Source organism: Triticum aestivum, chromosome 3D (assembly GCF_018294505.1).
Source record: "Triticum aestivum cultivar Chinese Spring chromosome 3D, IWGSC CS RefSeq v2.1, whole genome shotgun sequence".
Taxonomy (NCBI): domain Eukaryota; kingdom Viridiplantae; phylum Streptophyta; class Magnoliopsida; order Poales; family Poaceae; genus Triticum; species Triticum aestivum.
The window spans coordinates 288,127,953-288,144,225 of NC_057802.1; the positions used below are offsets into that span (position 1 = coordinate 288,127,953).

At 46.5% G+C, this 16,273-nt stretch overlaps 1 protein-coding gene across 1 annotated transcript; it reads left to right on the top strand.

Moving 5' to 3' along the window:
* Positions 1–6,226: 6,226 nt before the first annotated feature.
* LOC123076268 (DNA damage-binding protein 1) lies at positions 6,227–16,106 on the top strand. The gene is made up of 4 exons (XM_044498610.1): positions 6,227–6,299; positions 6,591–6,643; positions 15,138–15,422; positions 15,546–16,106. The coding sequence occupies exons 1-4, from the start codon at positions 6,227–6,229 to the stop codon at positions 16,104–16,106; spliced, it is 972 nt and encodes a 323-aa protein (XP_044354545.1).
* Positions 16,107–16,273: the final 167 nt, after the last annotated feature.

The following is a 16,273-nucleotide window of genomic DNA, read 5'->3' on the forward strand; positions in this document are numbered from 1 at the left end:
CAACACTCACACACACAAACAATACCCAGGTCCAGCTGTGGGCACAACACAACAAGCCCAACACATAAACGGCGGTGGCGGCGAGGTAAAGACGATCTAATCCAGCTACGGTGGTGGTGGGGGAAGCGGTGGAGCCATCCAGAGAGCCATCGCACGAAGCTGGGTGATGATGGAGGTGATGGCGTCTCTCTCCCTGGGACGGCTAAGCGGCCGCCAAAGCTGCAAGTAACCAGGCCATTTGCACAAAACGTCAGTAGCACGACGAAGAGGGATACGCCGAATCACAAGTTTATTCCTAACGGTCCACAGTGTCCAGGCAAGCACCCCAATGATCAGCCACCTAATGTGACGAGCCGAGGGTGGTAGCGCCTGGAGTTCGGCGAAGAGAGCGGGGAAGTTGTTGTGGTCCCATCTTCCACCCACTATTTCGCGGAAACAGCTCCAGAGGAACTGTGCGGACACGCAGGTGAAGAAGATATGGTTCAAAACCTCTTCAGGCCCGCAGAGCGTGCAACGCCCATCACCGGGGCCATTGCGTTTCAGGACCTCCACACTGGACGGGAGGCGTCCGCTAATCCATTGCCATAAGAAGATCCTAATTTTCAGGGGGAGGCGGATTTCCCAGATGGTGGTGAGCGCCTCATGGCCTAGCGATGGGGCGATGGCCTGGTAGAGAGACTTAGTGGAGAATTGCCCAGAACGCTCTAGACGCCATGTGGAGCGGTCATCTCCAATCGCGAGATCAGGCTCGTGTAACGCGATGCAGTCAAGCAATTCCTGCCAATCCACGTTCTCCGCCGGGCTAAATGGTCTCTGGAACGCGAGTTGCCCTAAGTCAATAAGGGCCGTCGCGACAGAAATCCGCGGATCAACCGCGATGGAGAACAGGTCAGGAAAGCGGGCCGCGAGGGGCATGTCTCAAGTCCATCTATCGAACCAGAACAACATGGTGGTGCCAGACCCCACCACGATCGAGGTACCGATCCAGAGGACTGGGAGGAGCTGGATGATGGATTGCCAGAACTGGGAGCCCCCAGACCACTGGCAGAAGGCGAGAGGCTGGCCACGGAGGTATTTCTGCTGAATGAGGCGAAGCCACATGCCACCTTCTCCGTTGGTAATCCGCCAGAGCCACCGAGTCAGGAGGGCTATGTTCATGCGTTTGGAGGACATGATACCGAGACCGCCCTGGTCACGAGGTTTACAGATCTCTGACCACCGAACCATGTGGTACTTCTGTTTATCGCCCTCGCCGGCCCAGAAGAAACGCCCCTGAACTGTGGCAATCTCATGATGGAGAGTCTGAAGGAGGCTGTAGAAGCTCATGATGAATAAGAGTAGGCTGGAGAGGGACGAATTAATGAGCACCGTCCGGGCTGCTTTCGAGAGCCTGCTACCTCTTGAGCATGCGTTGGTTTTCCCTTGAAGAGGAAAGGATGATGCAGCAAAGTAGCGTAAGTATTTCCCTCAGCTTTTGAGAACCAAGGTATCAATCCAGTAGGAGGTTACACGCAAGTCGCATTGTACCTACACAAACAAATAAGAACCTTGCAACCAATGCGATAAAGAGGTTGTCAATCCCTTCACGGCCACTTGCAAAAGTGAGATCTGAAAGTGATAATAAGACAAATATTTTTGGTATTTTTATGATATAGATTGGAAAGTAAAGATTGCAAAATAAATAACGGAAGAAATAGTAAATTGATAGGAAAGTAATATGATGGAAGATAGACCCGGGGGCCATAGGTTTCACTAGTGGCTTCTCTCAAGATAGCATAATTTACGGTGGGTGAACAAATTACTGTTGAGCAATTGATAGAAAAGCGCATAGTTATGAGAATATCTAGGCATGATCATGTATATAGGCATCACGTCCGTGACAAGTAGACCGAAATGATTCTGCATCTACTAATATTACTCCACACATCGATCGCTATCCAGCATGCATCTAGAGTATTAAGTTCATAAGAACAGAGTAACGCATTAAGCTAGATGACATGATGTAGAGGGATAAACTCAAGCAATATGATATAAAGCCCATCTTTTTATCCTCGATCGCAACAATACAATACGTGCCTTGTTGCCCCTGCTGTCACTGGGAAAGGACACCGCAAGATTGAACCCAAAGCTAAGCACTTCTCCCATGGCAAGAAATATCAATCTAGAAGGCCAAACCAAACTGATAATTCGAAGAGACTTGCAAAGATAACAAATCATACATATAAGAATTCAGAGAAGAACCAAATATTGTTCATAGATAATCTTGATCATAAACCCATAATTCATCGGATCTCGACAAACACACCGCAAAAAGAATTACATCAAATAGATCTTCAAGAGAATCGAGGAGAACTTTGTATTGAGATCCAAAGAGAGAGAAGAAGCCATCTAGCTAATAACTATGGACCCGAAGGTCTGTGGTAAACTCACACATCATCGGAGAGGCTATGGTGTTGATGTAGAAGCCCTCTGTGATCGATTCCCCCTCCGGCGGAGCGCCGGAAAAGGCCCCAAGATGGGATCTCACGGGTACAGAAGGTTGCAGCGGTGGAAATAGGGTTTCGTGGTGCTCTCAGATGTTTTCGGGGTACATGAGTATATATAGGCGAAAGAAGTAGGTCGGTTGAGCCACGAGGGGCCCATGAGGGTGGGGGGGAGCCTACCCCCTGGGCGCGCCTCCCTGCCTCGTGGCCGCCTCGTTGCTTGCTTGACGTCCACTCCAAGTATCCTGGATTGCGTTTGTTCCAAAAATAACTCTCCCAAAGGTTTCATTCCGTTTGGATTCCGTTTGATATTCCTTCTCTGCGAAACACTGAAATAGGCAAAAACAACAATTTGCACTGGGCCTTCGGTTAATAGGTTAGTCCCAAAAATAATATAAAAATGTATAATAAAGCCCATTAAACATCCAAAACAGATAATATAATAGCATGGATCAATAAAAAATTATAGATACGTTGGAGACGTATCAGAGCCACCGGCCCTGCGAGGGCTCGATGCGGTGCTGAAACTTCCCCACCGTGGGGCACAGCTCGGCCACCGTGAGCCTGGAGTCATGTAACGCCCATGATGCGGCTATATCTCCCACGTGTCGAGGCACGACTTAGAGGCATAACCGCATTGTGGTTTTGTCGCAAGAAGGGTCATCTTCACACAATCCCATGTAATGAACAAGAATGGGATAAAGAGTTGGCTTACAATCGCCACTTCACACAATACATAAATAAATCATACATCAATCAGAGTACACACATAGGCCCGACTACGGAACCAAAATAAAAGAAGACAACCCAACTGCTAGATCCCTGATCGTCCCAACTGGGCACCACTACTGATCAACATGAAAAGAAACAACACAACGAACAAGATCTTCATCGAGCTCCCACTTGAGCTCAGTTGCGTCACCTGCACTGGTATCATCGGCACCTGCAACTGTTTTGGAAGTATCTGTGAGTCACGAGAACTCGGCAATCTCACGCCCGCGAGATCAAGACTATTTAAGTTTGAAGGAAAGGATGGTGTAATGAGGTGGAGCTGCAGCAGGCACTAAGCATATATGGTGGCTAACATACGCAAAAGAGAGCGAGAAGAGAAGCAATGGAGCGGTCGTCAACTAGCAATGACCAAGAAGTGATCCTGAACTCCTACTTACGTCATACATAACTCAAACCGTGTTCACTTCCCGGACTCCACCGACAAGAGACCATCACGGCTACACACGCCGTTGGTGCGTTTTAATTAGGGTCAAGTGTCAAGTTCTCTACAACCGGATATTAATAAAATCCCATCTGCCACATAACCGCGGGCACGGCTTTCGAAAGATAATACCCTGCAGGGGTGTCCCAACTTAGCCCATTATAAGCTCTCACGGTCAACGAAGGATAAACCTTCTCCCGGGAAGACCCGATCAGTCTCGGAATCCCGGTTTACAAGACATTTCGACAATGGTAAAACAAGACCAGCAAAGCCGCCCGATGTGCCGACAAATCCCGATAGGAGCTGCACATATCTTGTTCTCAGGGCAACACCGGATGAGACATCCTACGAGTAAAACCAGACCTCGAGTTTCCACAAGGGGGCCCCGCAGTCTACTCAGTTCGGACCAACACTCGAAGGAGCACTGGCCCGGGGGGGTTAAAATAAGATGACCCTTGAGTCTGCAGAACCCAAGGGAAAAGGGGATAGGTGGTAGCAAATGGTAAAACCAAGGTTGGGCCTTGCTGGAGGAGTTTTATTCAAAGCGAACTGTCAAGGGGGTCCCATAAATCACCCAACCGCGTAAGGAATGCAAAATCAAGGAACATAACACCGGTATGACGGAAACTAGGGCGGCAAGAGTGGAACAAAACACCAGGCATAAGGCCGAGCCTTCCACCCTTTACCAAGTATATAGATGCATTAATTAAAGTAAGATATATTGTGATATCCCAACATAAACATAATCCAACATGGAGCAATCTTCATCTTCACCTGCAACTAACAACGCTATAAGAGGGGCTGAGCAAAAGCGGTAACATAGCCAAACAACGGTTTGCTAGGAAAGGTGGGTTAGAGGCTTGACATGGCAATATGGGAGGCATGATATAACAAGTGGTAGGTAGCGCAAGCATAGCGATAGAACGAACAACTAGCCAAGCAAAGATAGAAGTGATTTCGAGGGTATGGTCATCTTGCCTGAGATCCCGCAAGGAAGAAGAACGAGTCTATGAAGAAGACAGATGGACGTAGTCGAACGAATCCTCACAACTCCGGAACGAAACCGAAGGTAACGAGAGAAGCAACCCGGAAAGAAATAAACAACATAGTAAACAATCATCACATAAACATGGCATGATGCACAAACAAGTATGATACATGTCCGTTTTAATGAGGCATGGCATGACAAAATGCAACAAACAATACTACAAATTAAGTGGAGCTCAATATGCAACGAGTTGCATATTGACAAAACACCACATCAATTATTTAGTTCTCTCTCGTTTATGTACCCAACAATATTAAATGTTATTAAACATGGCAAGAGGTGAAGCATTGTGAGACTATCTATCTAGGCAAGTTTAAATGAGGCCGGAACAACAAACAACAATTTCGGAAAATCCTCATGTCCATATTTTAGATTTGGTACTGTTCTGCCTAAAACCATATTTTATTGCTGTTAAACAGTAAAACAAGGTGCACCATGTTAATCTATGCATTTTTCTACCCCATTTACATATAAAGTTTAATAAAATCCGAGCTACGGTTATTTAGTTATGAAATAAATCATTTTAACATGTTATTTGAGCAAATTTAATCAAACAGCATTTTAAACAATTTTAACATGGGTGAAAGTGGCATATTATTAAACTACACAAAATTCTAAGCATTTTACATGTTTAAATCATTTTAATCCGAAGCACGGTTTATTAGTTATTAAATGCATGAAGCACAGGGGGTTTTCTGTAAGACTGTAAACTCCTGGATAATAGAGAAATTCGTCCAGAGCAGAAAAAAAACATGGCAGGCCGAATCTGGCAGGGCCAAAAGGAGGGTGGGCGCTGGAGGCTCACCCAGCGGGCCTTGGCCCATCTACAGAGGAGGCCTTGGGCGCACTGGGCCTGGCGCAACGGAGGGGGGGCGCTGGACCGAAACAGCGGTGGCCCAGGCGCGGGCGCTGGGGCGCTGTGCGAGTCAACGCGAGGCAGGGGCGCGGTCGAGACGAAGCAGAGGATGCAGGGGCGACGGCCGCGGCCGGACTTGGCGCGCTCTCCGGCGAGGGCGGACGAAGGAGCCGGATCCAGGGACGAGGCCGGGGTGCAGGGAGCTGGGGCGTTGCGGGAACGGCGAGGTCGGCAGGGAGGCCTCGGCTGGTTCCTGTCCCTGACGAAGAGAGACAGAGAGAGGTGAGACAGAGAGAGGGGGGAGGGAAAGGAAGAGAGGGCGCGAGGGAGGACGACCTGAGGTCGAGGTCGCCGGCTGACAGGCTCGCCGGGGTGGCGCGGTGCCGAGGGGCTCGTGCTCCTGGACGAGAGGACGCTCGGGCCCCGGAAGCAGAGGAGGTGGCGGTGGAGGCTTCGGGCTGACGAGGGGAGCGAGGAGGTGGCGCACGAGGTCAGGCTCCAGGCGGTTGACCGCGCGAGAAGACGAGGACGGCAGGGTTCAGACCTGCACTCGCAGGAGTGCTCGGGAGGACGGGGCCTCGGGTGCTCGCGGGCGAAGGCAGCTGCAGGGCCTAAGGCCGGCGGGGATGCAGGCGCTGGTGCTGCTCGCGGCGGCGCGCGGGAAGCACGAGAGGATGCGGGGTTGCAGCGACGAGGCAGGTGCGGGCATATTCTATGTGCTGACCCGTTTTCGGGCTGCAACGTTTCATGTTGCAGACTTTTCAGACGACGAGTAAGGTGCCTTAGGTCGTGGTCTTATACTCAGTGATGCCGCTGGAGTTGATGGACTCACTTATCTTCCAAGTCTTCCGCTGTTATCGTTAATAGATGGCCTTAAGCCATATTTATCATACTTATTCTCCTTGGAGATATTCGATGTAATAAGTGTGTGATTGCTACTCTGTTATAAATCCTCCATTTGTACTGTGCGTGTCAGCATTACTGATCCAGGGATGACACTGGTGCACAACAGCACATACCATTTGAGGTCTGATCGCTACAAAGTTGGTATCAGAGCACACGCTGACTGTAGGACATGACCACTAAGTTTAAGCCATAGAAAGCTTCTCTCTTCTCATTTCTGACCTCTCTCCACTTTCTACTCTTTTAGGAATGGCGGATGCAAGGAGCAAGTTCATGCAACCAGATGAAGACACGCCGTTTGGTCGACACTTGAAGGAAGTCACCAAGTACTTGAACATAGGAATACCAAGCATCACCGGAACCTACAACGCCACATTACCTGAAGAGGAGAGCTGGAAGATTCAAGTTCTCATTCCAGGAAGGACGTTTGTGCCAGTTACTGAACCCATAAGATTGGTTTTTGAAGCACCAACCTGGAGTTTAGGGAAGAGCATGGCCGCACACATCGCCATGGGACGCATTGGAGAAGTCTATCACCAGGAGCTTAAGGATACAATTTATCAAATTTGTGGACGCCGAGACGCGCAATGGGAGATGATCAGAACCAAGAAGGATGGATCAATTACAGCTTTCATCCAGGAGCAAAACCAACATATTCGTCGCCAGGAGAACCAGATGTGCACGGACAAGGAAGAACTAAAGAAGGCATTAACCAAGATCAAGGAGCTCCAAGAAGAACTCAAAGCTACACGCGAAGATTATTTGGAGGAAATCAACGCACTAGTAGGGAAGAATGACAACCTGGAGAAGAAGATTGGAGTATTCATGGGAAATCCAGTGCCAAAAGCAGAAGTCGACGAATGCACTTGTCCGGATAACTACATCATCATCGACGACACCGACTCGGAACCAAGTGAAGATGACTGGGTTGATGAAGCCGGAGCAGACATCATGGAGTCTTCAACGGATTAGAATTTTATTAGACCACCATATCAGTAGTAGCTTTCCCCCATTTAATAGTATAGTTCAAGCACTTTGTAACGCTAGTTAGATCGATTGTTTTGCCTTGTTTGAATTGATTGAGTGATATTGATTGTATTTGTCTCATGAGCATATGGGTAGTGTTTTCTCTCTAGACCTCATTCTATTCTTAACTCTCATCTTTTCTAACCTATCAGATGCCTCCGAGACGCGATACCGGATTTGTTTTCCCACCAGAGATCACCCAGTTGATTCAGCAACAGAATGCCCTGATGCAAGTGTTAGTGCAGAACCAAGGCAACAACAACCCACCGCCACCACCACCTGTTGATCACTTAGCCCGTTTCTTAAGGCTAAACCCGCCGGTGTTTTCCAGTAGCACCGAGCCAATTGTTGCAGATGATTGGCTCCGCAAAGTTGGAAGGGAGTTGACCACTGCAGGATGCACAGATGCGGAAAGAGTGCGTTTTGCCGCACATCAGCTTGATGGACCCGCAGCATCATGGTGGGAGAATTATACAGCCACGCACCCTATTGACACTGTCACATGGGACCAGTTTCAGCAAGCTTTCCGTACAGCACATGTTTCAGCAGGAGCTATGGCTATGAAGAAGCGTGAGTTTCGCAACCTACGCCAAGGAGGACGCACCGTAGGCCAGTATGTTGAGGAATTCAGTAAGTTAGCACGTTATGCACCAGATGACGTTGCTACAGATGCAGCCAAGCAGGAGAAGTTTTTGGAAGGACTGAATGATGAGCTGAGTATGCAGTTGATGGTAGCAACTTTCAACAACTACCAGGAACTGGTAGATAGATCTCTCATGATTGAAGGAAAGCAACAACAGATTGAAAACCGTAAGAGGAAGTATGGCCAAGGGAAGTATAACTCAGGAGCTCAGCAGAAGCCACGATTTACCCCGAAGCCGGGAGGACAGTTTCAGCATACCCATGGAGGAGGTAGTTCGCACAACCATAATGGCTCTAAAAATGGTAATGGGAATGGAGGAAGCAACGGACAGAACCGCACCAACCCATCTACCCCAGCCAAGAGGGACCTGAGTCAAGTCACTTGCTTTAAGTGCCAGAAGAATGGACATTATGCCAATGAATGTCCTGAAGCCCAAAATGGAAATGGCAATGGAAGCTCTGGGAAGAAGCCGAACCCGTTCAACAAAGGGCATGTGAACCACGTGAGCGTGGAGGAGGTTGAAGCTCAGCCTGATGCAGTAATAGGTAAGTTTTTAGTTAAGTCATTTACTGCAACCGTTCTTTTCGATACTGGTGCATCGCATTCGTAACCTCGCCAGGAGCAGAGTATATGGCCACCCAAGGATGTTTTCAGATACCATTGGCCATTGGTAGGCATGTTTTCTCCTCAGACCTCATTGTTTTGGAATCGCAAGGTTTGGATGTGATTTTGGGAATGGATTGGCTATCGTTGTATGGAGGAAACATCGACTGTGCCAGCAAGACAATTTTTCTTACCACCCTAGAAGGAAAAAGGATCAAGTACGTATCCCGGCATATGCCGAAGAGGACTCAAGTAAATTCCTTATCAGGAGTTGTACAGGAGGAAGTACCAGTGGTGAAGGATTAACCGGATGTATTTCCAGAAGAGTTGCCAGGCATGCCACCAGACAGAGACATTGAGTTCTTGATTGAACTTTTGCCAGGCACATGCCCAATATCTAAGAGACCGTACAGGATGCCCGCAAAGGATTTGGAGGAAATTAAGAAGCAGATCAAGGAGTTACTGGATAAAGGCTATATTCGCCCAAGTTCGTCACCTTGGGGATCACCGGTACTTCTAGTGGAGAAGAATGATGGATCGCTGAGGATGGTTGTTGATTACCGAGGATTGAATGAAGTGACCATCAAAAACAAGTACCCACTGCCGATGATCAATGATTTGTTTGACCGCCTACAAGGAGCTAACCATCAGTTAAAGATTCGAGAGCAGGATATACCCAAGACGACATTTACCACCAGATATGGATTGTATGAGTATACCGTTATGTCATTTGGTCTGACTAACGCACCTGCCTATTTCATGAACCTGATGAACAAAGTGTTTATGGAGTTTTTGGATAAGTTCGTTGTGGTGTTCATTGATGATATTTTAATCTTTTCCAAGGATGAGGAAGAGCATGAGGAGCATTTACGATTGGTACTTGAGAAGCTCAGAGAACATCAGTTATGCGCCAAGTTCAGCAAATGTGAGTTTTGGCTGAAGGAAGTTGGATTCCTTGGACATGTTATTTCTGGAGAAGGAATAGAAGTGGACCCTGCCAAGGTTGACACAGTGACAAGTTGGGAATCACCCACGACAGTTGGAGAAATCCGGAGTTTTCTTGGACTTGCAGGATACTACCGGAGATTCATCGAGAATTTCTTGAAGATTGCTAAGCCCATGACTGAGCTATTGAAGAAGGACACCAAGTTCAATTGGACTGAGGAATGTGAAGCTAGTTTCCAAGAGTTGAAGAAACGATTGGTTACATCACCAGTGTTGATTCTGCCAGATCAACGCAAGGATTATGAAGTTTATTGCGACGCTTCTTGTCGAGGACTTGGAGCAGTGCTTATGCAGGAAGGAAGAGTTGTGTCATATGCTTCACGACAACTTAAACCCCATGAGAAGAAATATGCTACGCATGATTTGGAATTAGCAGCCCTGGTGCATGCGTTGAAGACATGGAGACATTTTCTCATCGGAAACCATTATGAGGTGTATACGGATCACAAGAGTTTGAAGTATATTTTCACGCAGAAGGAGTTAAATCTCAGTCAGAGGAGATGGTTGGAGCTCATTAAGGATTATGATATGAGATTGCATTATCACCCTGGAAAGGCTAACGTAGTAGCAGACGCGTTGAGCCGCAAGAGTCATGTCAACACCCTCATGACAGGAGAGATACCTCAAGAGTTAGCCGAGGACCTTCGCGAGCTATGTTTGGAAATAGTCCCAAGAGGCTATTTAGCAACATTGGAGATTCAGTCTACCTTGATGGAAAGGATCAGAGAAGCTCAGAAGACAGACAAGGAGATTGAAGAGATAAAGGAGAAGATGAGCAAAGGTAAAGCCAAGGGATTTCGTGAGGATGAGCACGATACCTTATGGTTTGAGGACCGCGTATATGTGCCAAATGATCCGGAGATCAGGAAGTTGATTTTGCAAGAAGCCCATGATTCACCGTACTCGATTCATCCAGGGAATACGAAGATGTATTTGGATTTGAAGAATACTTTCTGGTGGACCGGAATGAAGAAGGATATTGCAGAATATGTAGCAGTTTGTGATGTGTGTCAGAGAGTGAAGGCAGAGCATCAGAAGCCAGCAGGATTGCTACAACCATTGCCGATACCCGAATGGAAGTGGGATAAGATAGGCATGGATTTTATCACAGGATTACCCAGGACTCGTTCAGGCTATGACTCAATATGGGTTGTAGTCGACCGTTTGACGAAAGTGGATCATTTCATTCCAGTAAAGACCACTTACACCAGTGCTAAGTTGGCAAAGATATACATGACCAGGATCGTATGTTTGCATGGAGTTCCGAGGACCATTGTATCAGACAGAGGAACCCAATTTACCTCGAAGTTTTGGAAGCAGTTACATGAAGCATTGGGAACCAGGCTGGAATTTAGTACAGCTTTTCACCCGCAGATAGATGGACAGACCGAGAGAGTCAACCAGATTTTGGAGGACATGTTGAGAGCATGTGCACTAGATTATGGATCTAGTTGGGACGATAATTTGCCATATGCAGAGTTTTCTTATAACAACAGTTATCAAACCAGTTTGAAGATGGCCCCTTTCGAAGCTTTGTACGGAAGGAGGTGTAGAACACCGTTGTTATGGGACGAAGTTGGAGACCGTCAGTTGTTTGGACCAGATCTGATTAAGGAGTCTGAACAGAAAGTGAGGTTGATTCGCGATAGGCTCAAGGTAGCCCAGTCCAGGCAGAAGAGTTATGCTGATTCTAAACGAAAAGAGACAGTTTATGAAGTCGGAGACCGAGTGTATCTTCGAGTATCACCACTTCGAGGAGTGAAGCGCTTTGGAGTTAAGGGAAAGTTAGCGCCCCGTTTTATCGGACCATACAGAGTTGTGGAACGTATGGGAGAGGTTGCCTACAAGCTGGAATTGCCCGAAGGATTGTCTGGAGTTCATGATGTATTTCACGTTTCCCAGTTGAAGAAGTGCCACGCAGAGATGGCTGAGGTACCACTGAGAGATACTGTGCCACTGGAAGCGATTCAGCTGGAAAGTGATTTGACCTATGAGGAGAAACCAGTTAAGATTCTTGAGTATGCCAGCCGAGTTACCCGCAACAAGGTTATCAAGTTTTGCAAAGTCCAGTGGAGTCACCACACGGAGGATGAAGCCACCTGGGAGCGAGAGGAAGATCTACGGAAGGACCACTCCCACCTGTTTTCTAGCCAACCCGAATCTCGAGGGCGAGATTCATCTTAAGGGGGGTAGGTTTGTAACATCCCAAATTTTTAATTTGGTATGTTATACATAGATCGTCATTGCATATCATATTTTATTGCATTTTTGACAAATCCTCGATAAATCCTAAGCAACTCAAGGACCCTCGGAGAGATTTGGGGATTTTCTCGAATTTTCAAATTTGATTTTCATCAAATAATAAGACGAGGATTTTGGTTTTAATTATTTTCTCTCCGGAAAAATATTTCATTTTAAAAATAAACGAGAGGAGAAAATATGACTTCTCCAAAACAATTGAAATACTGGAGGAAAAATGTTAAAATCATTTATTGGAATTTATTCGGATTTTATTTGCAATTTTTATTGCATTAAAAATATTGCATGTTTTCAAAATATTTATTGTGTGTTAAAAAAATGTTCATCCTATTCTAGATTTTCTAACTAGACGGGGAAAATTTAGTTTATATTTTTCTGACTTTTATTTATTTTTCTAGGAATTTTTTCGCGGAACGTATTAAAAAAAACGCGCGCGCCCGCCGGGCCGAAGCCCAGCCGAGGCCCAGCCGCCCGCGGGATCTCCTTCCCCAGCACGGGACGCCGCCGCGCCGTGTCCTCCATGGACACGGGACCGAGCCGCCGCCGGAGCTTGCCCCCTCCTCCAAGCCGAGCTCTTCCCCCCCCTTTGTATACCCGCGCCCCCCCCTCTTCTCTCTCTCACCCCGCCGCCGCCCGCCTTGCCCGCCGCTGCCGCCGGAGTTGAGCACGGGAGCCGCCGCCGCCGCCGTTGCCGCCGCCCCCTCGCCGTCCCTCGCCCTCCCGAGCACCCCGCACCCCGCCGCCCTCGCCGCCCTCGCCGGAGCCCCGCCGGAGCCGCCCCCGACGAGGTACTGCCTCGCCTCGTTCGTTGCCGGTTTTTATTAAAAAAAACCCTTCGTTTAAAAAAAACCCTAAATCAGTTTTTTTTCGGTTTTATTATTTTGCGAGCGTTCACCGAACCGTTCGTTTTAACGAACGCGTTCGTCGGTTTTTTTCTGTTAACGAACGTCCGTTCTTTAACCGTTCGTCCGTTTTTCTTTTTCATCGGATTTTTCCGTTATTTTCTCAGATTCGATTTCTGATCGAATCTTCGTTTCTGTTTAACTTCTCGCTCGTTTATCGGAATCAGGCGATTCAAGCGCCTAGAGTTTCGTCTCGAAATTCTCTTTCCGTTTAACCTACTCAAACAAGTTTTTGCTACAGTAAAATTTGACCTAGATCCAGATTAGTAAACGAAGCATGTTTCTTTCGCCGTTTGACTTTCGTTGCTTCTTTCGAGTTGATTCTTTTTGCAAACCGGAGTTCTTAAGTTGAACTTTCTGGTTGGATCTTTCATTCGAGTTTTACCTGTGCATTAGATGAGTACTGATTGTATGCTTGTTTGTTTGCGATAGAGTACCCGGAGTGTGCCGCTTGTTACTTCGAATCGCTAGGTTTTGCGGATCATCAGCAAGGCAAGTAACACTTTGATCATATACCTTCCATACCCAGTTTTTATTGCATTAGATCTATTCCTCAAACAATTGCATGATTAGGATCTAATTAAATTGTGGGTATTGGGAAGTAGTTGAGGTAGTACCTATTACCTGTTTTACTTTCAAACCCTTGGGAGTTACTTCTACGTTTGCTATTATATTGCCATGCTATGCTCGTAGACGTGGATTGGGTTTGAGAGATTTCCATGACAGATGTGAGATTGTTAATTAATGGTTTACTTAAGGTGGCAACTAAAACTCACATCTGGGTGGATTGAGGTACCTGGGTATTCCAGGATTGCCTGTTTTTCTTTTGGACCGCCACCCAGGTTCAAAGGGATCATGAGATTATTCATGCTAGAAACTTCCGTGTGCAGCCGCAAGCTATTATGGGCTCTAGCATAGTTGACTAAGTTGTGTGAACTCTTACAGTGGTAGACTAGCAGATGTAGGGGAAAGTAGGTGTAACTGTCTACCCATACGTAAGGTGCAAACACTTCTGAAAGACTGTGTCTCGGTCATCCGTTACTCAAACACCATGTAGTGCGAGTAATCCAACGGAGGAGATCGAGTCTTGTGGGGAAAAGTGCACAAACCTCTGCAGAGTGTACAAACTAATCATGGTTAGCCGTGTCCCCGGTTATGGACAACTTGAGTATCTAGTACTTGGATTATCATGTGAATCTCATCACTATGTTACTTCTAATTAATTTTGTTGGGTTATTGATGACATTTAATTGGGATTGAGATGCTGTCAACCATCTCAATGTTTCACAACCACCATGATAGTTAAATAAAATTTATTCCTTTGAAGTAGGATAAAATTGGCTTTTCGCAAAAATGTAACCATAGAGCTTTCCACCAGCCATATATGCATGTAGTATAGCATTATTATTGTTCATTATTCTCTATGTGTTACATTGCCAGCATATTCTATGTGCTGACCCGTTTTCGGGCTGCAACGTTTCATGTTGCAGACTTTTCAGACGACGAGTAAGGTGCCTTAGGTCGTGGTCTTATACTCAGTGATGCCGCTGGAGTTGATGGACTCACTTATCTTCCTAGTCTTCCGCTGTTATCGTTTAGATGGCCTTAAGCCATATTTATCATACTTATTCTCTTTGGAGATATTCGATGTAATAAGTGTGTGATTGCTACTCTGTTATAAATCCTCCATTTGTACTGTGCGTGTCAGCATTACTGATCCAGGGATGACACTAGTGCACAGCAGCACAGACCATTTGAGGTCTGGTCGCTACATAACATACTCCCTCCGTCCCATAATATAAGAGCGTTTTTGTCAATAGTGTAGTGTCAAAAACGCTTTTATATTATGGGACGGAGGGAGTACCTATTATTGATTGCATGGAATGAATCATGTCAAACTTCAGCAACGTGGATTACCTTTTCTTTTCTGGTAGAAGTTTTAGGTTCTTATGACTTGTATCTAGTCACTTGTCAAGTATCGGTGCTGTGCAATATGAACCACAGAAACTGCTCTTCCTTTACCTTTGTTTTTAATTCTTGTTACACGGAGGTGCATGTAGTCAACCAATGGTGAGTAGTTTTGCAGAATACAGAAAATTACATCGAGCATTAGAACTGTTTTTTATGCCTATATTGATCCAACATTTTCTCCTGCACTTAACTTCTCCGTTTTGGTACCAATGCAACCTGACATAGGGGCGGATCCTGGTTTTTTTAGTTAAAGAAGGGGAGTTACAACTAATCAAAGCGAAGGAAACCAAAGGAGCTGTCTATTCGCTTAAATCATTCAATGGGAAATTATTGGCTGCTATTAATCAGAAGATCAGATTGTACAAGTGGGTGCAGCGAAATGATAGGTCACATGTACTACAATTTGAGTGTGCCCATGATGGCCACGTATTATCTTTGTATACTCAAACACGTGGTGATTTCATCTTGGTTGGAGACATGATGAGATCATTATCGTTGCTGATATACAAGGTATAGCCACACTTTTCATTTGATAGTACTTGTTTAAGGATCACTGCAATTCCTCTGAATCCTAAAATAAGTTCACCGACGTTTCTGCATCACACTGTTTACTGCTGTTTTCTTATTGGGCAGCACGAAGAAGGCAAGATTGAAGAGGTGGCTAGGGATTTAAACACAAACTGGATGACTGCAGTTGAGATGCTGGATGATGATATTTATATTGGTGCAGACAATTGCTGTAACCTGTTTACCGTGTGCAAGTCCCCATATGGGTTCCTTGAGGCCGTTGGGGAGTACCATCTGGGGGACGTGGTGAATAGGTTGCATCACGGTTCTCTGGTTATGCACCACGCAGATTCGGGGACAGGCCAGTTTCCTTCAGTCATCTTTGGCACGGTCAATGGCGCCATCGGTGTGATTGTCTCCCTTCCTTATGACCTATATGCGTTCCTAGAGAAGCTGCAGTCCGTCCTTGTGAATTTCGTCAAGGGTGTTGGTAACCTTAGCCATGCACAATGGCGGTCATTCTGTAACGCCAGGAGGACCAGTTCTGCCCGGAACTTCGTGGATGGTGATCTGATTGAATCTTTCTTCAGTCTGAGCCCAAGCCAGATGGTGGAGGTTGCGTGCGCGATGGGTGTCCCTCCGGTTGAGCTGTATAAGAAAGTGCAGGAGTTGACCAATCTACACTAGTAATAAGTAACAAGCATAGCAACGTACAGTACTCTAGCTGCCTACCGTCATGTATAGCTCTAGTGAATATTCCTACTATTAACTCGTTGCCAGCGTGGTACAGTAGAATAGATGCATGCTAAAGGTGATATTTCCAGTTCTGGGCCCAACTTGGCCGCTCAATTGCT